This window comes from Trichechus manatus, unplaced genomic scaffold (genome assembly GCF_000243295.1).
Source record: "Trichechus manatus latirostris isolate Lorelei unplaced genomic scaffold, TriManLat1.0 scaffold00013, whole genome shotgun sequence".
Lineage (NCBI taxonomy): Eukaryota > Metazoa > Chordata > Mammalia > Sirenia > Trichechidae > Trichechus > Trichechus manatus.
Window position 1 is genome coordinate 25,842,008 of NW_004443949.1, and position 24,075 is coordinate 25,866,082.

The 24,075-nt window shown below is 35.8% G+C and overlaps 1 protein-coding gene across 2 annotated transcripts in view; it reads right to left on the reverse strand.

Moving 5' to 3' along the window:
* PIBF1 (progesterone immunomodulatory binding factor 1) overlaps nucleotides 1-24,075 on the reverse strand; it is a 264,067-nt gene that overhangs the window by 54,462 nt on the left and 185,530 nt on the right. Inside the window, exons 15-17 of one of the 2 annotated variants that reach the window (XR_002823191.1) lie at nucleotides 16,806-16,936; nucleotides 8,156-8,249; nucleotides 7,629-7,713 (exon numbers count right to left, since the gene is read on the reverse strand). Coding sequence is in view for 1 of the 2 variants with exons in the window: in XM_023726735.1 (XP_023582503.1) it covers nucleotides 7,629-7,713; nucleotides 16,806-16,936 (216 nt within the window). In the remaining variant the exon portion in view is untranslated. Of the gene's footprint in view, nucleotides 1-7,628; nucleotides 7,714-8,155; nucleotides 8,250-16,805; nucleotides 16,937-24,075 lie in introns of those variants that run through there. The other variant, XM_023726735.1, reaches the window with a different exon arrangement.

Genomic DNA, 24,075 nt, shown 5'->3' on the forward strand with positions numbered 1-24,075 from the left:
AAATGTCAGTGACCTGGGGTTCACAGATATTAAGTTGCCCAAGGTTAATATAACTAGAAACACTGGACTCTGGATTTCAGACTGTACAATTTCAAAGTTGATTCCCTTTCCACTATATCGGCCTTCCAATTTATGAACTTAAGAAAAACACTTTGGGAGGAGGAGTGTCTCATTTTGTACACTGTTATTTTATCATATAAATAGGTAAGAGAATCAGGCTAAATGCTGCTGAACAGAAAAACTACTACTGTTTGAGGACAGTAATCAATGGAAGCATACATATTTACTATCATACAAAGACCGCTCTGTCAATTACTGTCCTGAACCATTTCACTATGTAGAATCTACCCTTAATACAGCTCTAAAATATAATAGAAAAGTAGTTTCACATCAGTTTCTTAAAATTGAGCTCAGTATTCTATTAGGCTGAGTAAAGAATCCAAATCTTGTATTCTAAGGACACATGACCAAATACATAAAAAGAAAAGCAGAATTAGATTTTCCAAAGGTGATCAGCAAATCTGGTTTTATTAAGGCAAATATGAGTGAATAAAAATGAATGAAAAATGAAGGCAATAAATGAAGATTACCGAGAGGTAAGCTCAATAAGAAAGAAACCATTCTAAGGAATAATATTCCCTATACTCAAAATCCTTTCAAGCTGAAAGATTTTACTTGAAGCATTTTTACTGTTATCTAAGAGTGAGATCGTATCAGTTGATCTTTTCTTTTTATCTCTCTCTTTTTTTTTTTTATCTAATTACTTAAGGTTTGTAATTTATTTACACCTAAGAGGTCTTAATTATAGCGTAGCGAAGACGTTTAAGGGTACAGCAGATTACAGCTCACTTGAAGAAAACAGAAAAAAAGATATTGAAGCAGTAAAAGTCAAAAAAAAAAAAAGAAAAAAGAAAAGAAAAGATTATAACGCTTGGATAAGACATTCCGCTCTGTTTTCTAGAAACTAAGACAAAAAGGAAATATATTAAATTACATAATTTTTATATTCTGACCAAAAATAAAGAATATAACTTGATGTACAGAAGCAAAAATTTTCCTGGAACTAATGCAAGTAATAATTCACCACAACATTTTAGTCTAAATAGAACTAAGGAAAAAGATCATATGCTCTTGTTTCAGGAGAAAAATGGATTTCTTTTTAGTTTTGAAGTAAGTATGTTGCCATGGTCAGTTATTAACTTTTATCAGTGTCAGTTACATCTGTAAACATGGGGGACAATGACATTTATTTTAATGGACTGTTGTAAAGATTATATTATGTAATATTCATGGAAGTACTTAGTAGAGTGTCTTAAACAGTTTTACACAACAAAGAGAGATCACATCAGATTTTATTCTGACCTATAAAGGTAGAAGGCAGGAACATTAAATCGTATCTTAATGGAAGAAATTTTGTGAAGAGAGATTTTATTCCTCTCTACCCCAACCATCCTCAACTCTGCTTTATAAAGATTTCACTGAACACAGGCGCAGAAGTTGGAGAAAGTAGAATGAAGAGGTTTGGACAGGTGGCTTCACCAGGTCTTCTTTACCCTATCGGTGTCGTTCCGCTCTCCCCGGTTGGGCTTAAACTGCACCAGACAAAGGATGGATGTTCATGGCAAACCACACCGCCCTTCCGGCGGGCCCCTTGTCTCTCTTCCGTGCCTGCTGGTGGTGAGTGGAAGGTAGAAGTGCGGCATACAGCCAGACCTGGCTCCCCCGCCCAGGAGCCCTGTTGTCACAGTGGATAAGCACTTGGCTGCTAATCCAAAGGTCAGCGGTTCCCCACCAGCTGCTGGCAGGAGAGTGGCAGTCTGTATTCATAAAGATTACAGTCTTGGAAACCCTCTGGGGGCAGTTCTACGCTGCTCTATAGGGTTGCTACGAGTCCACCACAACAGGTTTGGTTTTTTTTTGGTTTAAGATCTCAATTCATTGTATGATAAAATCTTTTAGTTAGTATTTGTTGTGCAGCAGATCCTTTAACCTAATATATTTGCCTATCCCAGTTGAGCACTGTAGTCTAAAAACAACCTAAAATATGCTATTTTTTCCACATTCATCCACTCTTCACATTTTTATATCTTTTTTCTTATTATTAGAATAATTTTCTCTGAACTAAAACTGTGAATGAAAATCACCGTATTTTTATACAAATAATGCATGATTTATATGTTTGCCAAATGCTCCCCTACCCACCAAGGTATTTTTGTAAGTGCTGCTATGCCAATTTTTTTAACATGTTGCTGTAAAAAAAAAAAAATTAGCATAGCGGGCTTACAAAAATTCAGGGGAGGGGAGATGAGGGTGTGGTTGGCAAACACACATAGAAGGCACACATTAGTTGCATAAAAATGCAGTAATACCCTACTTAAAATTCCAGCAATAACTTCTGTTTTTCCTTTCTAAGTATATACAATAAACATAACTATTCTTAAATGAATAAATGCTAATAATTTATATAATAAAACCAAAACAAAGCCACATGCTGTTGAGTCGATTCTGACTCATAGTGGCCCTACGTGTTAAGAGGCCAATATTAATTTTATCATTTCTGAAAATCTAGGATTTTGAATTTTTAAACCACAATCAAATCCCTAACATGAGAAGAGTTACTTTTTTTTTTTTTTTGAGCATTGGAGGTATGTGCACCCCACAGTGGGGGTTGAGAAAATAAGTCAGTGTCCACGCAAAATACAATGGAAGAGGCTGGTAAGCAGATACCTCTACAGGCAAACCAAAGGGGCTTAAGACAAAGCACTCCAAGAGGGAACTGGATGCCGTGGGCAGTGTGGCCCAGTGGCTTGGAGGTTGAAATATCTGCATTATGCCATCATGGGGCTATTTTAGCAAGAGTAAATGCCTTCTTGTGACCATAATTTATAGGAGGTCCTTGTTAACTAATAATACCAAACCAAAAAACCAAACCCATTGCCATAGAGTCGATTCTGACTCACAGCGACCTTACAGGACAGAGTAGAACTGCCCCACAAGAGAGAGGAGTAACTTTTAAACTACATTTTTTTAAGCTCACACTAATACAGAAAGTATCAACAATCAACATCCATGGAAGCAGCAGTCAAGAAATCCAACAAGATACTGCACTGGGAAAATTTGCTGCAAAAGACCTCTTTAAAGTTCTAAAAAGCAAAGATAACATTTTGATAACTATGGTGCACCAGACCCAAGACAGGACTTTTCAATTGCTTTATAAGCATGTGAAAGCTGGACAATGAAAAAAGGAGAAGAAGAAATGATGCATTTGAATTGTGGTGTTGGTGAAGAATACTGAATATACTGTGGGCTGCCAAAAGAACAAATAAAACCAGAATGCTCCTTGGAAGTGAGGATGGTGAGACTTCGTCTTACTTACTTTGGACCTATCATCAGGAAAGACCAATAGCTAGAAAAGGACATCATGTTTGGTAAAGTAGAGGTCAGCGGAAACAAGGGAAACCTTCAATGAGATGGACTGACACAATAGCCTCAACAATGGATTCAATCATCTCAAAGATCACGGAGAAGGCACAGGACTGGGCAATGGTTCTGTTATACATAAGGTCACCATGAGTCAGAACTGATCTGATGGCAACTAACAAACAACAACAATATAGAAAGTAAAGATCTTCTGTGACTATGCCTCAAATGTACTAGAACTGTCATGTTTTCTTTTTCATTTAATACATACTGATAACTCTGTAAATCAGTTGGTGATCTCATATCATATTACATAGCCATATATACAGTCTTATCAGAGAACTGACACTGCTTAAAATGTTGCCCAATACAAAAAAGAAAATGAAAACCTTTTTTAGTGTTCATTTGGTATTTGTATGAATCATTAATATGAATTGTCAAAATTTAGCTAATTAAAACATTAACTCATATTAGAGAATTTTTCCAGCACCTAGACTAGGGTGAGGCAAGAGAGAAGCCTAGAGTGCAAAATTTAAGGAGGTACTGGTTTTCAGGTGCCGACTCTGCACTTGCACAACTCTAAGAATAAGTGTCTTCTTAAATTTTGTGCCCTATGTGCCTTGCTTAGCTTACTGTAGTCTCAGATCCGATTTTTACTTTCAAAAAATAACATGCATCAGTTATACAACTGTGATTCATTGACTATTCTGAGCACAACAAGACTCTCAGAGACAAAAAGTGAATAAACCAATCCTGCAGTCCCTTGGTTTCATCGCGTAAACGTTTAAGGGGATGGCCAAGCATTTCCATGGGCCACCAGATGCTCTACTTCCATGTAAGCAGTTTACGCAAGCTTTTGCATCTGCATACACCACACAAGTTGGTATTAAACTATTTCTTAGAAAAAAAATTAATTTGTATCAGATTTGTTTTATTAAACTTTTAGTTGGTTTTAAAAAGAAAAAAGTTACTTTCCTTTAAATGTTTAACATTAAGAAAAGCCAAAATGTTGGATTATTAAAATTACTGAAATGAGATATTGTCAAATGCATGAAAATTAATTGACAATTTATTTTATTAGATATGCATCTGTAAATATTTCATTGATGCCATGCAGCAGTAGACAGTTTATGTGAGTAGTTTAATTTTGCTAGTATTTAAACGTATTTTCTTCTAAATCTACTCAGTTCTCAACCTAGTAAGTAAAACTTCAGTTTTAATTTAGGCTCATGAATAATGTCATTCCAGGTATGATGTATAAAAGATATAAATTAAAACTGCTCACATATTTTTTGAGAGTGAATAATAATGCTTTAACATCAAATGAGACTTGCCATTCTGGAAAAAAAAAGAAAAACTTATGTAATTTTATGAAAAAAGTAGTTGCTATAACCAAATAATCATCTGTAGTTACTAGTTCTTAAATATTCAATTAAAAACATTTGTGAGAAGTCAACATAGGAATGAATCAGGTTTCTTCAGTGAAGAGAGACAATTATTTGAAGGCAGAATCCTAGGACATAGTGATAATAATAGTGACAGATAAGGTCAGGAATGTCAGGAGTCAGAAGAAAGAAAAAGTACTTTCTGAGAAGCTTTTCTCAGCTCTGTTAGTTAACCTCTTGTTAGATTTATTTATCCACCTAAAGTCATCTCTAAAATCTAGTCCCTTATCCCTTTTACCCATCATATAATGGACACATTTAAGAAAACTCACTCCAAAGGCCATTTTTAATATAGAGACAATCTCCCAATTCCTCTACACCATTTCTATTACATGCACCTTTGAAATGTTTCGAGTAATATTCTCCAGTTCATTATTTGCAATAATATCTTTTCAAAAATATTCTCCCAAATATTTTGTATACTTCTCCTAGCCTAGGAAACAATGTCTTCAGGATATTCATCAACCAATGGTCTTTTTTAAGCATTTCTTTATCTCTTGGGATGACAAAATGGAAAAAACATGGTGAAGATGAGGCAGTGTAATTCAGCAGAAAAAAGGCTTTGGGTTAAAACACTAGACTTGACAATACCAGCTTCTGGTGAGGATGTAGAGCAACTGAAACTCTCATTCACTGCTGGCAGGAATGCAAAAGGTACAGTCGCTTTGGAAAATAGTTTAGTAGCTCCTTATGAAGTAAGCACTTACCATACAATCCAGTAAGCCTGCTTCTGGGTATTTATCCAAGAGAAACAGAAACTTATGTACACACAAAAACCTGTACATGATTGCTGATAGCAGGTTTACTCATAGATGTCCCAAACTGGAAATAACTCAAGTGTCCATCAACTGGTGAAGCGATGAGCAAACCATGGTATATCCATACAATGGAATACTACTCCGCAATAAGAAAGAACAAGTGACTAACATTTACAATAACATGGATGAATCTCAAATGCATTATGCTTAGTGAAAAAAGCCAGTCTCAAATGGCTACAAACTGATAATTTCATTTATATGACACTCTGGAAAACGCAAAACTATTTACAGACTAGTGGTTAGTAGGGCAGAGGGCTGAACAGAAGTGTTGATCACAAAGACGGCAGGTGGGAATTTTTTGGGTTGATGAAATTATTCTATGTATTGCAGTGGCAGTTACACAACTGTGAGTATTAGTAAAAAAATCATACACTAAAAAGGGTGAATTTTACTGTATGTGTATTATACCTGAATAAATCTGACTTAAAAAAACAACCGAAAACAACGCTTATCTCTTAGTTACTAACCGGTCTTGGACAAGCCACTTAAGACTCATTTCCCGTTCTATAAAACAAATTGTTGTTATTGCTGTTAGCTGCCGTGAAGTCAGTTCCGACTCATAGCTACCCTATGTACAACAGAACGAAATGCCGCCCAGTCTTGCATCATCCTCACAATCGTTGCTATGTTTGAGCCCATTGTTGCACACTGTGTCAATCCATCTTGTTGAGGGTCTTCCTCCTTCTTCCTGACCTTGTAACTTTACCAAACATGATGTCCTTCTCCAGGGACTGGTCCCTCCTGATGAAGTTCAAAGTATGCTAGTTGAAGTCTCGCCATCCTTGCTTCTAAGGAGGATTCTGGCTGTACTTCTTCTAAGATAGATTTGTTTGCTCTTCTAGCGGTCTGTGGTATATTCAATATTCTTCGCCAATACCTTAATTCAAAGGTATCAATTCTTCTTTGGTCTTCCTTATATACTGTCCAGCTTTTGCATGCATATGAGGTGACTGAAAATACCATGGCTTGGGTCAGGCACACCTTAGTCCTCAAAGTGACATCTTTGCTTTTTAACACCTGAAAGAGGTCTTTTGCAGATTTGCCCAATGTCTTTTTGTTTCTTGACTGCTGCTTCCATAAGTGTTGATTGAGGATCCAGGTAAAATGAAATCCTTGACTTCAATCTTTTCTCTGTTTATCATGATGTTGCATATTGGTCCAGTTGTGAGGATTTTTGTTTTCTTTATGTTGAGGTGCAATCCATACTGAAGGCTGTAGTCTTTGATCTTCTTCAGTAAGTGCTTCAAGTCCTCTTTGCTTTCAGCAAGCAAGGTTATGTCATCTGCATATCATAGGCTGTTAATGAGTCTTCCTCCAGTCCTAATGCCGTGTTCTTCTTCATATTGTCCAGCTTCTCAGATTATGTGCTGAGCATACAGATTAAGTATCGTGAAAGGATACAACCCTGACACACATCTTTCCTGATTTTAAGCCACACCGTATCCCCTTGTTCTGTTCGAACGGCTGCCTCTTGGTCAATGTACAGGTTCCTTTTTAGCACAGTTAAGAGTTCTGGAATTCTCATTCTTTGTAATGCAAAAGATTTTTGGTGTGGACCAAATGAAAAAATAAAATAACTCTATGAACTTTAAAGTGCTGCACAAATATTGCATACCAGGCACTGGGCATACAATGATGAATAAGACAAAAGTAAGCTAAAGAAATTTACTGTCTAGTAGAGAAAGAGATAAAATAGATAATTATTAAATGATGTGGAAATTCAATGACAGAGATATCAACAAGGCAGTACAGGGGCACAAGAAGCGGCATTGCAGGAATAAGAATTAAATGAAAGTATTACATAAGTTGAATAAAAAGGGACAGGTAAAACTCAAACGTGAGAAGTCATTAATCAACATGGATAACTGGGATCCAATAATCTTCACCGAAATGGACTTTGAAAAAGCCTAAAAATGGTAAAATTATGACAAAATGGAAAAAGTACCTCACGATGATTTAGAAGCTGTTCCAAATCTAATGCCATTTGATTCTTCATCTGTAGTAATGCTGACTTTTCTTTATTTAAATTGCTGAAAAAAAAAATCAAGTTTAAAAAAGTCATCATACTGGTGCAAATTTAATTAACAGTAAATAACAAAACAGTAAACATAAATCTGATGGTTTGAATTAAAGATAAATTAAATTTATACTCTTTAAAGATATCAGACCAGCTATTGTTATATTCAATTTAATCAGTGCTACTTTGCAAAAAGACTTTTTTTTTTGTAAAATTATCATTTGTCAGTGCAGTGTAGATGATTTCCTGAGAATACTTTCTTGACTATTTTTTGTATAAAATTAGTCTTTTAGAGATGAATGCTTACCTTTGAAATGTAAAGAGATGATGTGGGACATAAAAAAGGTAAAAAGAAAGTGTATATAGACAAATTCTACAACAAAGAAATTGGAAATCAAAACATTTATTCTTAAAACTAGGAGTCCTTAAAATAGGAGCCCTATTTTATAACTTACCACAATCTAAAACAGAATTTTGTCTCCAAATTAGTAGTTCAATCTTCAGTTTCTTAGTCTGCTTTGTGAATTTCCCTTTGATATCACCTATTTTCTGATAGGAAAGGGTGGGAAACTCTTATGAAACTAACTGTAAGGATACGTTAATATACGGGATAAATAGTTGGGGACTATTTTATACTCTCTGGGGTTTTATTATTCAACATACATAAATTAATTAGCATCATTAAATCAAATACGCTTCTAAAGGCACTGGAATGAATCTACTCTGCTAGTATTATAACAAGAAATGAAAGAAAAGCAATAATGAATTGAAGCAACATAATTCCTCAAAATCAAGACAAAATTTGCAACAGTAAAATTAACGATTGTTTTGCTGAACAGGTAAGAAATCTTAAGTTATTCTTTAAGAATATTTTTTTCCTAAATTTTATTTATTTTGTTGTTGTTGAGAAAACATACACCAATTCAACAGTTTCTACATGTACCATTACATTACATTACATTTGAGTTGTGCCACCATTCTCACCCTCCTTTTCTGAGTTGTTCCTCCCCCATTAACATAAATTCACTGCCCCCAGTTTGTATCTAATCTTTTGAGTTACTGTTATCAAATTAATCCCATTTGGTTCCTTTTTTTTAAAAATTATACCTTATATGACAGACAAATTAGTTTCTCATTAAACAATACACATACTGTTTTGTGACACTGGTTGCCAACCCCACGACATGTCAACACACTCCCCTTCTCGACCTTGGGTTCCCCATTACCAGCTTTCCTGTCCCCTCTTGCCTTTTCGTTCTTGCCCCTGAGCTGGTGTGCCCATTTAGTCTTGTTTTGTTTTATAGGCCTGTCTAATCTTTTGGCTGAAAGGTGGACCTCAGGAGTGACTTCAGTACTAAGTTACAAGAGTGTCTGGGGGCCATACTCACAGGGTTCATATAGACAGTTTTTAAGGCAGACATTTTTTACCAGTTAAGCTAAACTGTTGTTTGGTTTTAAGAAGACATTGGGAGATATTTTTGGTTTAAGGATTAAAGATTATTTTAGGGCAATAGTTTCAGGGACTCGGCCAACCTTCATGACTCCAGGAAGTCTGGAGTCCATGAAATTTGAAATTCTGTTCTGCATTTTCCCTCTTTTGATCAGGATTCTTCTATAGAATCTTTTTCTTTTTGAACATTTTATCGTGGTTTAGGCGATAGTTTACAGAGCAAACTAGTTTCCCAATCAACAATTTATACACAGCTGGTTTTGTGACATTGGCTGGTATCCCCTTAATGTGTTAGCACTCTCCTCACTTCCTCCCTGGAAGTCCTTGTTTCCTGCCCCTTTCTGCCTTCTGAACTTTGCTTTTGGGCAAATACTGCCCTTTTGGTCTCATAGGGTTGATTGTTCTGGTGAGCATGTTCTTCACGGGTATTACTGTTTACCTGTCTACTGTTTGGCTGAAAGGTGATCTCCGGGAGTGGTTTCAGTTTCATGTTTGAAGGGTGTCTAAGGGCCATAGTCTAAGGGATTCCACCAATCTTGATCAGACCAGTAAATCTGGTTCTATAGAATCTTTGATCAAAATGTTCAGTAATGGTAGATGGGCACCATCCAGTTCTTCTGGTCTCATGGAAAGGAAGCAGTTGTTCATGGAGGCAGTTAGCCACACATTCCATTTCCTCTTCCTATTCCTGACTCCCCTTATTCCTCTGTTGCTCCAGGCTAACAGAGACCAAAGCCTCCAGTTTTTAAAATATTAGGCTAAATTTTTTTTAATGCAAGGAGTAATAGTAGAGTTTGTGGAAGAACTGGTTAATTCTAGGGATTTAAGAGGAAAAAGCCCACATTCTCCTCCCTGTGAATAATTGAGAGCTTCCTTATGAATCATCACAGTTTGTTCTCTGAGAATAAAGACTAGATGCATTTCTGATTTGTTTCCAGCTGTGCCACTGACTCAACCGTGTTGTATAAAGCCCAACAAACCTCAGTTTTCACATCTGTAAAAGTGGAAAATAATACTCACGTATGTCAAAGGATATGTGAATTATCTAATGAATGATTATATAAAGCATGGAACACATAAAACTCTATATAAATGTTACACAGTATTACTAATTTAGATGAAAAACAGGCATCAGAGGAAAACAGTAATTAAATGCTAATAAACATAAGCAGCTCAGCAGAAAAACAAATTGACTTTTGGAGTTAGGTGCCAGAGATCCTACTGAGCTGAGTTGAAAAGAACTATATGGTATAAGAAAACTGAGTGCCATATTCTGCAGGAGTCCCCCAAAACATGGTAAGTATCACGTTTCTTTAACTCCAGAATTCTAATCTATCTTTAGCTTGAATTGTTTCAAGAGAAAATATTTTTCACAATTAAAATAAACATATAGTAAAAAGGAAAAGCGATTTTCAAGGAATATGTGTTCATATTTACACAATGTACACAGAGTATATAAACATATACTGACATGCAGTGCATTAACTCACACACATAAAACTCCCAACTACCAACAGGCTTATTAAATAAAATGTAGTGTAATAGGAATGGAATGCTGAGGTGATTAAAAGTTTTTGACTGAATAATTCCTTAGATGTGATTTATATGTAATGTTTAACTTTTTTCAAGAATACTCTATATTTAAGTAAAAAAACAAACTGTATAACATGGACTAAATGGTGGGTAGATAAACTAATTTACAGAACAACTCTGTTGTATCTGTAAGATGTCAGTTTATCACAAACAGTACAGAATCCATAGACAATATTTCTATCATTAGAATATATGGGTATGTATTTTCAAAGTCTTAGTTTTCTCTTAAATATTCTTAATAATATACTCTTAAATAACAAGGGAGACCATCTTCAACATGTACGTCCCTAAAACTGAATATGATGATGAGTATACTAGTGTTCTTCCACTATGTATGTAATTACTCAACAGAAGGTTGGTCTTTGTGAGAGACATTTCATAACACTGGAAACTTACCTTTAAAAATACAAAGCTTCTATGTATGACTCATAAAGCAACTACAAATCTCCTTATAAGCACATCTAACTTGAATGGTATACTACACCCATAATTGTTTAATTCACTGTTAATTATCACTCAGAAACTCATGTTTATGGCTCTGTTTCACCTACTATATGAAAAAAACATATTTCTGATATATTGCGCCTTAACTTCCTGGATCGATATACCCTGCGGCTTAGCCTTACAAGAGAAGTTAACAATGTAGTCTCTAACTAGTGGTCTTTAACTACTAGTTAAGAATAAACTGAGAACTGACAACAGAACTATAGATCAAACTATATAATCCAGACTGTCTCTTGTGGCTTGGTGGAGGAGAGGTATTGTATTATTTTTAAGACAGATTATTACTTTAATGATAGGGTAATTTAAAGTAAATAGTGACATCTCAAATGTTAGCTCTGAACATGTTTATAATGATCTCATTTTAGTGCATATTTACTGCAACCTTTCTAGACACTGAATATATTGTATAAATAGCAAAATTTGTGAGGGGTGGCTGTGGTATAGTGGTATGGTTTAATTTTCTAAGAAGACCATAAAATTATTCAGTTCTTTAAAGAGCTTTTAATTTATAAGCTAGAGACACATTTTTACAGTCAGTTAATGTAAATATTCTTTACAATTAAAATAAATATCCAGCAAAGAAAAATAGGAATTTTCAAGTAACATAGTAACTTAGCAATCTTTTTGGATAGGTCATCTTAATTTTTAAATTCTGAATTAAGAGAAGAGGAAGCAACATTACTAAGTTTTCCCTATGTGCCAGAAGCCTTCTATATATTACTTCACTTAAGTTTCAAAACTATCCCTTGATGTTCAAATTAATATATATATTTTACCAAAAGTTTTACAGTGAGAAAAGAAACAAGGTTGACGTGCTTTCAAAGTACAGGTTAATTCCACTGTATCTCTAGAAGCCTAACTATAGGATTTGAAATGTCATTGGCTCAGAGAAGGGGCGAGGGTACACAGGACTGTAACCTATCCTGTTACATCTGACTAGTTGACTGGGCTGACTTTTTTATGGCACTATCACATCACATCATTTCTAAGGTAACCAGAGAATACCTACAGCAGCATCTCAAAGGCCATAATTAAACGACTAAAAGCATCTTAATTTTTCATATTAGAAGGTTGTTGTTTGGTCCCACTGAGTGGATTCTGACTCATAGCAACCCTATAGGACAGAGTAGAACAGCCTCATAGGGTTTCCTGGGCTGTAATCTTTACAGGAGCAGTTTACCAGGTCTTTTCTCCCACGGTAGGTTTGAACAGCTGACCTTTTAGTTAGCTGCTGAGTGCTTAACCATTGTGTCACTAGGGCTCCTTTCATTAGAAGGTAGTTGCTTCAATTAAGAGTAAGATTTCATATGCTGAGAAATATCAATTCAGAATCTACTAAAATATTGTACAATAAATTTATGAAACACAGACAGCTGTAAAGGACTCAGATGCTTAGTAAAAAAAAATTATCTGTTAACTCCATAATTAGCATAGCTTTAATGATTACTGTTGCTATTAGTATGGAAGTTCTAATTTTGTCCATATTCAACATATTTGGGGAAACTTTGTCACTTTTAAGATAATTTTCAATGTAAAAATTAGTTAAATATATGATAAATACTAATAACAGCAAATATTTATCAAGCCTATACAATGTTCTAGGCATTGTGTTACATATATTGCAAGGACTATATCATTTAGTCCTCAGAACAGCTGTAAAAATGGTGTGGGTGCGGCACCTGACCTATTCTAACTTCACAAGGGGAGAATTAAGATCAACGGCCCAAGGCTGATTCCTATGAGGCAGAGGTCAGACATGCCTCCTCTCTCCAATCTTTTTACCAATTCTGACACCAACTGTCCCTTCCACAGCACTCCCTACTTCTCTTCTGGATTCAATAATTTGTTGCAAAGGCCACATGGAACTCATGGGGAATAATCACAATTATGGGGTTTATCAGGGAAGTAACAGGTTACAACTCAGGTTCAGGAATGCTCAGGATACAGTTTTTCTATCAGGACAGCCTCTTCTCAGCCGTGCCCACAGGCACACCTCCCTCTGGCCTCTCGGCCTCTGCCCTGCTCAGTCAAGTGTTACAAAGCTCTTTTAGCTCTGTTGATAAGTGCCTGGAGGCACCCCACTCCACCAGTAAGCCTCTGTCCGAAGGTGCGCAGCTCTTTCACTCAGTGGCTGAGCCTAGCTCAGCTGCCAAGTGCCTGGAGGCACTCCACTCCACAAGGAAGCCTCCTGCCCAAGGGCGCTCAGCTCTCTTGCTTTGTAGGCTGTGAGCCTAACTCCAAAAAGTGTCTGAAGACACCCCACTCTACTAGCAAGCCTCCTGCCTGAAGGTGCTCAGCTTTTCTGCTACGTGGGCCAGGAAGCCCACCACACTATCTCCTGCTAGTCTCCTGGTCCTGCTGTTTCTCTGCTGCTGCTTCTTGCCATCTCTCTCTGTCTATGGTGTTACAGCTCTCTCTTTCCCCTGGATCTAGAAGGTTCTCAGGGCAAGGATCCCAAGTCCAAAGGACACACTCCACTCCTGGCTCTTTTTTCTCGGTGGTGGTGAGATCCTCCCTTCCCGCCTCTGGGATGGCTCATTTTAAGCCTAGCCAGATTGCAGAACTGACCAATCCTAATGTTGTGGATTGAGTCATTGCCTCATTAACATAACTGCCTCTAATCTTGCCTCATTAACATCATAGAGGCAGGATTTACAACACATAAGAAAATCACAACAGATGACAAAATGGTGGACAATCACACAATACTGGGAATCATGGCCTAGCCAAGTTGATACACATTTTTGGGGGACACAATTCAATCTGTAACACTATCCAATCTCCTTGGTGGGCTACAAGTACTTCATTTGCATAGTCCCACCTAGTCATTTGGTGGGAGTTACAAAGACTATGGCTAGAAGGGCCATATTAAGTAATTCACTGCACTGCAATACCCATATGAATTAGATGCTGTTAGCATCACTCTCATTTTACAGATGAGGAAACTGACTACATCGTGTAATACTGTAGCCATTAGCCCTAAATGGCAATTAAAATAAAAATAAATTAAATCAAAATTTAGTTCCTCTGTTGTACAAGCCACATTTCAAATGCTCAAGAGCCACGCGTGACTACTGTGTGCCACTGAGTCAATTTTGACTCACAGTGATGCCAAATGCCAGAGCAGAACTGCCCCATAGTGTTTTCTTGGCTGTAATCTTTACAGAAGCAGATTGCTAGGTCTTTCTCCCACGAAGTGGCTGAGTGGGTCCAAACAGCCAATCTTTTGGCCAGCAGCTGAGTGCTTAACTATCTGCATCACCAGGGCACATGTGGCTAGCAGCTGCCATATTGGACAGTGCAGACGTGAAACATTTTCACCATTACAGAAATTTCTACTGGACAGCAGATGTTTAGAGGGTTTAAGTGACTTGCTGAAATTCAAAAGTAAGTATTGAGCTAGATGTGAACCCATGCAACCTATCTATAGAACATGTGCTCCCTTTAAGAATATGTATTTTTAAAAGCAACTTTTTAAAAATTTATTATGGTATATTTCAAAAGAAGAAAGAAAATATACCAACAAATGTATCTGTCACCCAGCTCCAACAATTATCAACCCATCAAAGCCCTACTTTTAATCACTATTATACAATGATATACTTTTTGCTTCTCTTCCTTAATTATGTCAGTGAAAAATTATTCCTTATTCATAAAAGAACATAGGGAGGCAGTATAACATAATGGTTAAGAGCACAGAATTAGAAAGCAGACAGATCTGGATTCAAATTTTGGCTCTACCACAAAGCTATATGCACTTAGAGGACAAGTTACTTGATCTCCCTAGGGCTGACTTTGCTCATCTTTATAATTTTCTATAATAGATAGCTGTTATTTTTCTCTGTATTAAACTTTTCAGCTATCCTATTTTAATTCTCAGTAAAATAAATACTCAACTTTATTTGAAGATAATTGTGAAGGAGGTAGTTTTTCCTCATGTTTTTCATATATCCTTCCCTCCAAGACTATAAAGATATAACAAAACTATTATTAAAAAAATTAAAAACAGAAATATGTAACATAGGAAAGCTCCATATGGAGTTTCTCTCTCAATTTCCCTAAGATAACCAAATGTGTGGTGAATACTGACAGATATGCTTTCTACTTCTCCCAATATTTATTTATGAACAATTAATGTTGGTAATACATATTCAAACTATAATTTTTAGCCTTAAAATTAAACCTAGAAATAAATCACTGTTATTTATTTTGATGTTTAAATGTGATTTTTAAATATTTTATCAAATCATTAAAAAATTAAGACCAGGAGTAAAGTTCTGGACCAATTATTTTGATGGGGTAGAAATGAGAGAGGAAGGTAATTATTCTGATTTAACAAAAGGAAAACTCATACTTTGGAGCTAATTACCAAGTTTTATATTTTTTGTCACATACCCTAGGAAACCTGGATTTAACAACTACTTTCTTATTGTTTTCCAATTCCTTCATTTAACAATTGTCACTCCCATAAAACTCTCAGCTTACATGTTTGTGAGTCCATTAATAATTTATCCATAAAAATTTAAATTATTCTTATAATCTTAAATCTAATAACTAAGTCAACCAACCAGACATCCAAAAGTTGAAACCTCTTTCTTTAAGCATAGTATCATTCATTTTACTTCAACTTAAAAGAATTTAAATGCTCATATAGATGAACAGTTAAAGAATTTGAATAGTTTCTAAATGGAACAAGTCTTTTAGATAAGGTCTCATGTAAAAAAAACCAATTTCAATCTAAAGAAGGGAAAGGAATTTATTTATTTACATTTAGGTATTTCATGAGTTTTCACATAAAGGGTCAGGGGAAGAAAAACTTAAAAATTCCTTGGAAAAGTCAACATGAATCTAAGTAAATGTTATACATTTTACCTGTTTAAAAAGTCATTTTGACCCCAAGAATGGCATGTGGGTTATATTCCTCCTCTTCCTTTTGGTCAGCCCACATTCCCACTAAAGAATTCTAGGGGAATAAAACTCCTAATTACTCTATTACTTTTAGATACTCTTTGACAATAAATTTTTAGCCTTTTATACATGTTTAAATATTTTTTCCCTTTTCTCCATAATCACTAACAAGTTCAACTGTGGCTAAAGATTTGCTGTTTGTTTTCTGGGACAAGAAATAATTTATATTTTTTTCTCAAATGAATTACACATTTATGAGATCTACATACTTTTTAAAAATGAAGACTTAAACATCATTTATTTCAGCATTTTTTTTACTCATTTCAGTAAAATAATGGGTGCAAAATATAAGCAAACATTAAAATAATTTTACAGTCAATTCACGTGATAGCTGCTTTGTGCTCTAGGCAGGTGGAGTGTTTTGTTAATAAGTGTAGGACTTATTTTCAAGGTAAGAATTCTGATTATAAGGCGGAATGTGAACACCTGACATGATGTGATCTAGTTTTTCTAAAGGGAAATCACATTCCATTTCAGACAACCTTCATTATTTACATTTTTTCTTTACAATTTACAACTTGAATGTGCCTATAGCAGCATATATTTACAATATCACTACTATCCAAATAAAAGATTTGTAGATAGCTCACCTGACATCTTTCTCCAGTTGTGCAATACACTCCTTTAGTGAATCAATCTTGGAATCTCTCTGACGCACTGATTCAATAAGATATCTGTAAGGCTGCTGTGCTTGGTTTAATAGCGAATTGGCCCTGTCAAGCTAAAGAAAAACAGATTTCATTAAAATTTAGAAAATTTTCCAACAAACCGAAATCACTCAAAATGCAGTAGCACAGATACAGCACACAAACTTTCCCTTATATAAACTAACCTGAAAAGTTTTCCTCATATAATTTTGAAGGTTTTAAAAATGATTCAACTGATATTGTTATTCTTTATAATAATAAAAAAAGATGATGTGAACAGGAAAGTAACATTTTAAACACAATATTAGTTAACAATTCTAGAGATGCGGGTACCTAAATTTTCTTACTATTTGTTGGTCTAAGAAACAATGTGATATAAAATTAGCTTCTTTTAATAAAAATTCATTAGCTAAATATGAAAATAACATTAAGAAAAATTTTAACAAATCATTCACAATCACATTATAATTTAGTAATTTTTTCATGTCTACATATTTCTTTCCAGTCTGTTTGTAAGCATACATAATCTATGTATCTGATTTCCTATGTATAATTTTACATTATCCTTCTTCATTTAATCTTACATCATAATCATTTTTCCAGGTGGCTGGAGTATTTGAATTTATATTTTTAATAGTACAAAACTGTCTAACAAGCCAATGTACTATAATTTAATTTATATTCATCATAGTGATGTTTAGGATATCAAATTCTGACTAATAATGCTGCAACAAACTTCTTTTGTATTTTAGACATTTTTTCTTAAAGTACTATTCATGTTAAATTTTTAAGCACAGAAGATGCACTAGGTTAAGTGGTATAACTATTTAATGCTCTTTAATATAAAATCAACGTTCTTTCCAAAAGGATTTCATCAATTTACAGTCCCATCATTAATATGAATATACCCACTCAGTCTTATTTTTTTTTTCCCTTGTAAGAAGATATAAAATGTATGTTACTATAGGACTAAACACAACACTGTCAGTACTAGGCCCCAACTTTGGTACATAATGAGTTCTTGAAAAACATTTCCTAAAGTTGGATATGCAAAAACTGAACACCACAACAAAACTGGTAGTGGATATCCAGTATAAGGGTGAGGGGACAGGGCTGGCTGGGATGTATTTTATTTCAGAGAACAAAAATATTACAAAACTCCCAATTACTCCATGACTTTCAGATAATCTTTGACAATAAATTTCTAGCCTTTTACATGTTTTTTTTTTTTTCTCTTTTCTCCATAATCACTAACAAGTTCAACTGAGGCTAAAGATTTGTTGTTTTCGAGAATGAGAAATAATTTATATATTTTTTCTAAAATGAATTACACATATATATATTTTTTATTGAGCTTTAGGTGAAAGTTTACAGCTTAAGTTAATTTCTCACATGAAAATTTATACACATATTATTATGTGACCCTAGCTGCAATCCCTATAATGTGACAGCACACTCCACCTTTCCACTCCGGATTTCCCATGTTCATTCAACCAGCTTCTATCTCTTTCTGCCTTCGCATCTTGCCTCTGGTCAGGAGCTGCCCATTTAGTCTCATGTATCTACTTGAACTAAGCAGCACACTCTTCACAAGTATTATTTTATGTTTTATAGTCCAGTCTAATCTTTGTCTGAAGTGGTGGCTTCAGGAATGGTTTTAGCTCTGGGTTAACCGTCTGGGGGCCATGTCTTCTGGGGTTTCACTAGTCTCAGTCAGACCATTAAGTCTGGTCTTTTTATGTGAATTTGAGTTCTGTACCACACTTTTCTCCTGCTCCATCAGGGACTCTCTGTTGTGTTCCCTGTCAGGGCGTCATTGGTGGTAGCTGGGCACCATTTAGTTCTTCTGGTCTCAGGCTGATGGAGTCTCTGGTTTATGTGGTCCTTTTGTCTCTTGGGCTAACATTTTTTTTAGTGGTTGCCCTTGAGTTTGCAATATACATTTTCTAAGAGTATCTTCAAATAACATTATACCACTTCATGGACCGTACAGGTATTACTAATTACAGAATATTACCAATTCCACTCTCACATTCCTAATAGCATTGGTGTCATTAATTTTACTTACCCGTAAGTTAGAAACACTGAACAGATTGTTGCTATCATTAATTTTAAAAGACTGATATCTGTTAGATTAATTAAAAATAAAATATTTCATTTTACCTTCATTTATTTTTTTCTTGAATGATCTTCCTTACTTTATGATATCTGAGTTTCTGATGTATATAATGTTCCTTCTCTCTGAAGATCTTTTAACATTTCTTGAAAGGAAGGTCTAATGGCAAAAAAATTCCCTCATTTTTTTTTTCTGAGAGTATTTCCTTCACTTTTGAAGGCTAATTTTGCTGGATACACAATTCTAGGTTGGTGGTTCTTTTTTTTTCCCAACACTTTAAATGCTTCACTCTACTCTCCCTGTTTGTATTGTTTCCGAAAAGAAGTCTGCTGTAATTTCTTTAATTGTTCCTCTGTAGATAAAATGTTCTTTTTTTTCCTCAGGCTTCTTTCAAGATTCTCTCTTTGTCTTTGATTTTCTGCAGCTTGAATATGATATGTCTAGGTGTAGATTTCTTGGTATTTATCCAGCTTGGTGTTCGCTGAGCTACCAAGACTTGTGGTCTGGTGTCTGTTACTAATTTTGGAAAATTTTCAGCCATTATTACTTCAAACTTTTCTTCTCCTTTGGGTATTCTCATTATGTGTATGTTAAACCATTTGTAATTGTCCTGTAGTTCTTGGATATTCTGTCTTTTAATTTTTTTCCCCTCTAATACTCTTCTCTCTCTCTGCTTTTCAGTTTGGGACATTTCCATTGACATATCTCTAAGCTCACTGATTCCTTCCTTGGTGGTGTCCAGTCTACTGATGAGCCCATCAAAGGTATTCTTCATTTCTGTTACAGCCATTATCTCCAGTTCAGTTCTAGCATTTTATTTCAGTTCTTTAAGTAAGAAAGTTTCTATCTCTCAGCTTATACTACTCATCTGTTCTTTTATGTTGTACACTTCTTCCATTAGAGCTCTTAGCACATTAATCATAGTTATTTTATTTTAATATTTTTGGCAGATGATTTTTTTTATTGTGCTTTAAATGAAAGTTTACAGCTCAAGTTAGTTTCTCATACAAAAATTTATACGCACACTGCTATGTGATCCTAGCTGCTCTCCCCATACTGTGACAGCACGCTCCTACTTTCCACCCGATTTCCCGTGTTCACTCAACCAGCTCCTGTCCCTTTCTGCCTTCTCATCACACCTCCTGACTGTGGCTGCCATTTAGACTCATGTATCTACTTGAGCTAAGAATAAGAAGCACACTCTTCATGAGTATCATTTTATGTCTTATAGTCCAGTTTAATCTTTGTCTGAAGAGTTGGCTTTGGGAATGGTTATAGTTTTGGGCCAACAGAGAGTTCTGGGGCCATGTCTTCTGGGGTCCTTCCAGTCTCAATTAGACCATTAAGTCTGGGCTCTTTACCAGAATTTTAGTTCTGCACCTCCCTTTTCTTCTGCTCTGTCAGGGACCCTTTGTTGTATTCCCTGTTAGGGCAGTCAATGGTGGTAGCAGGGCACCATGTAGTTCTTCTGGTCTCAGGATGATGGAGTCTCTGGTTTATGAGGTCTTTTTATCTCTTGGGCTAATATTTTCCTTGTGTCTTTGGTGTTCTTCATTCTCCTTTGCTCCAGGTAGGTTGGAAACTATTGATGCATCTTAGACAGCTGCTCGTGAGGTTTTAAAACCCCAGATGCCACTCACCAAAGTTGGATGCACTGTATTTTCTAATAAACTTTATTATGCCAATTGACCTAGATGTCCCCCCAAAACATGGTCCCCAGTCCCCTGCCCTTGCTACTCTGTCCCTTGAAGTGTTTGGTTGTATTCAGGAAACTTCTTAGCTTTTAGTTTAGTCCAGTTGTCCTGAATTCCCCTGTAGTATGTGCTGTCCTTCTTTTAACCTAAGGTAATTCTTTTTGTTTTTGCTGTTCGAGTTTTTTTTCTTTAATTTTTTAAATTGTACTTTAGATGAAGGTTTATAGAACAAATAGCTTCTCATTAAACAGTACACGTATTGTTTTATGACACTGGTTAACAAGCCATGACATGTCACATTCTCCCTTTTTAAACGTGGGTTCCTTATTACTAGCTTTCTTCTGGTGGAGACCGTAGTAGTTGCGGTCCATTTGTCCTTTGGACTAATCTTTCCTTGTATCTTGTTTTTTTCCCCTCCTAGGTTCTGGTCCTTGTCCCTGGGCTGTTGTGCCCCATTAGTCTTGTTTTGTTTTATGGCGGCTGTCTAATCGTTGGCTGAAGGGTGAACTTCATTACTGAGCTAAAAGTGTGTTTGGGGCCATACTCTCAGGGTTTCTCCAGTCTCTGTCAGGCCAGTAAGTCTGGTCTTTTTTTTGTGAGTTAGAATTTTATTCTACATTTTTCTCCAGCTCTGTCTGGGACCCTCTGTTGTGATCCCTGTCAGAGCAGTCAGTGGTGGTAGCTGGGCACCATCTAGTTGTACTGAACTCAATCTGGTGGAGACTGTGGTAGTTGTGGTCCATTAGTCCTTTGGACTAATCTTTCCCTTGTATCTTGTTTTCTTCATTCTCCCTTGCTCCCGAAGGGGTGAGACCAGTGGAGTACCTTAGATGGCTGCTCACAGGCTTTTAAGACCCCAGACACTATTCACCAAGGTAGAATGTAGAACGTTTTCTTTATAAACTATGTTATGCCAATTGAGCTATATGTTCCCCAAGCCATGGTCTCCACAGTCCTCCACCCAGCTATTTGGTCCCTCTGGGAGTTTGGATGTGTCTATGGAGCTTCTATGACCTTTCTCACTTAAGGTAATTCTTGTCTAGTATCTAGTTAATGAATACCCCTCTCCCTCCCTCCCTACCCTCATAAACATCAAAGAATGTTTTCTTCTGTGTTTAAACCTCTTCTTGAGTTCTTATAATACTAGTTTCATACAATATTTGTCCTTTTGTGACTAATTTCACTCAGCATGCCTTCCAGATTCATCCATGTTATGAGATGTTACATGGATTCGCTGTAATTCTTTATCACGGAATAGTATTCTATTGTATGAATATACTATAATTTATCTATCCATTCATCCATTGATGGGCACCTAGATTGTTTCCATCTTTTTGCTGTTGTGAACAGTGCTGCAACAAACATGGTGTGCATATATCTATTTGTGTGATGGCTCTTATTTCTCTAGGATATATTCTAAGGATTGGGATTGCTGGACTGTATGGTACTTCTATTTCTGGCTTTTTAAGGAAGTGCCAAATTGATTTCCAAAGTGAGTGTACCATTTTACGTTCCCACCAACAGTGTATAAGAGATCCAGTCTCTCCAAAACCTCTCCAACATTTATTATTTTGTGTTTTTTTGATTAATGCTAGCCTTGCTGGGGTGAGATGGTATCTCATTGTAATTTTGATCTGCATTTCTTTAATGGCTAATGATCATGAGCATTTCTTCCTGTACCTGGTAGCCGCCTGAATATTCTTCTTTGCTGAAGTGCCTGTTCATATCCTTTGCCTATTTTTTAACTGGGCTATTTGTCTTTCTGTTGTTGAGGTTTGGTAGTATCTTCTAGATTTTAGAGATTAGATACTGACTGGATTTGTCATAGTCAAAAATTTTTTCCCAGTCTGTAGGCCGTCTTTTTACTCTTTTGGTAAAGTCTTTTGATGCGCATAAGGGTTTGATTTTTAGGAGCGCCCAGTTATCTAGTTTCTCTTCTGGTGTTTGTGCACTGTTACTTATGGTTTGTATTCTGTTTATGCCATGTATTAGGGCTGCAAGGATTGTCTCTATTTTTTATTCCATGATCTTTACCATTTTAGATTTTATAGTTAGGTCTTTGATCCATTTTGAGTTAGTTTTTGTGCATGGTGTGAGATATGAGTCTTGTTTCATTTTTTTGCAGATGGATATCCAGTCATACCAGCACCATTTGTTAAACAGAATGTCTTTTCCACATTAAACAGACTTTGGAACTTTGTCAAATATCAGCTGCTCGTAGATGGATGAACTTACGTCTAGATTCTCAATTCTGTTCTATTGGTCTATGACTACCGTGGCGGTATAATAGGTTCTAAAATCAGGTAGTGTGAAGCCTCCCACTTTGTTCTTCTTCAGTAATGCTCTACTTATCCAGGGCCTCTTCCCTTTTCACATGAAGCTGGTGATTTGTTTCTCCAAATCCTCAAAAAATGCCATTAGAATTTGGATTGGGATTGCACTGTATCCGTAGATCGCTTTGGGTAGGATTTACATTTTCACAATGTTGAGTCTTCCTATCCATGAGCAAGGTATGTTTTTCCACTTATCCAGGTCTCTCTTGGTTGCTTGCAGTAGTGTCTTGTAGTTTTCTTTGTATAGTTCTTTTACATCTCTGGTTAGATTTATTCCTAAGTATTTGATCTTCTTGGGGGCTTCTGTAAATGGTACTGATTTAGTGATTTCCTCTTTGAAGTTCTTTTTGGTGTAGAGAAATTCAACTGATTTTTGTATGTTTGTCTTATATCCTGATACTCTGCTGAAATCTTCTATTAGTTCCAGTAGTTTCCCTGTGGATTCTTTGGGGTTTTCTGTGTACAAGATCATATCGTCTGCAAACAGAGATACTTATACTTCTTCCTTACCAATCTGGATGCCGTTTCTTTCTTTTTGTAGCCTAACTGCTGTGGCTAGGACCTCCAGGACAATGTTGAATAAGAGTGGTGATAAAGGGCATCCCTGTCTGGTTCCCGTTCTCAAGGGGAATACTTTCAGACTCTCTTCATTTAGGATGATGTTGGCTGGCTTTGTATAAATGCTCCTTCTTACGTTGAGGAATTTCCCTTCTATTCCTATTTTGCTGAGAGTTTTTATCATGTATGTGTGTTGGCGTCTGTCAAATGCCTTTTCTGCACTGACTGATAAGATCATGTGGTTCTTGTCTTTATTTATGTGATGGATTAAATTGATTGTTTTCCTAATGTTGAACCATCCCTGCATACCTGGTATGATTTCCACTTGGTCATGGTGGATTATTTTTTTGATATGTTGTTGAATTCTATCGGCTAGAATTTTGTTGAGGATTCTTGTGTCTATGTTCATGAGGGATACTGGTCTGTAATTTTCTTTTTTTGTGGTGTCTTTAACTGGTTTTGGTATCAGGGTTATGCTGGCTTCATAGAATGAGTTTGGGAGTATTCTATCC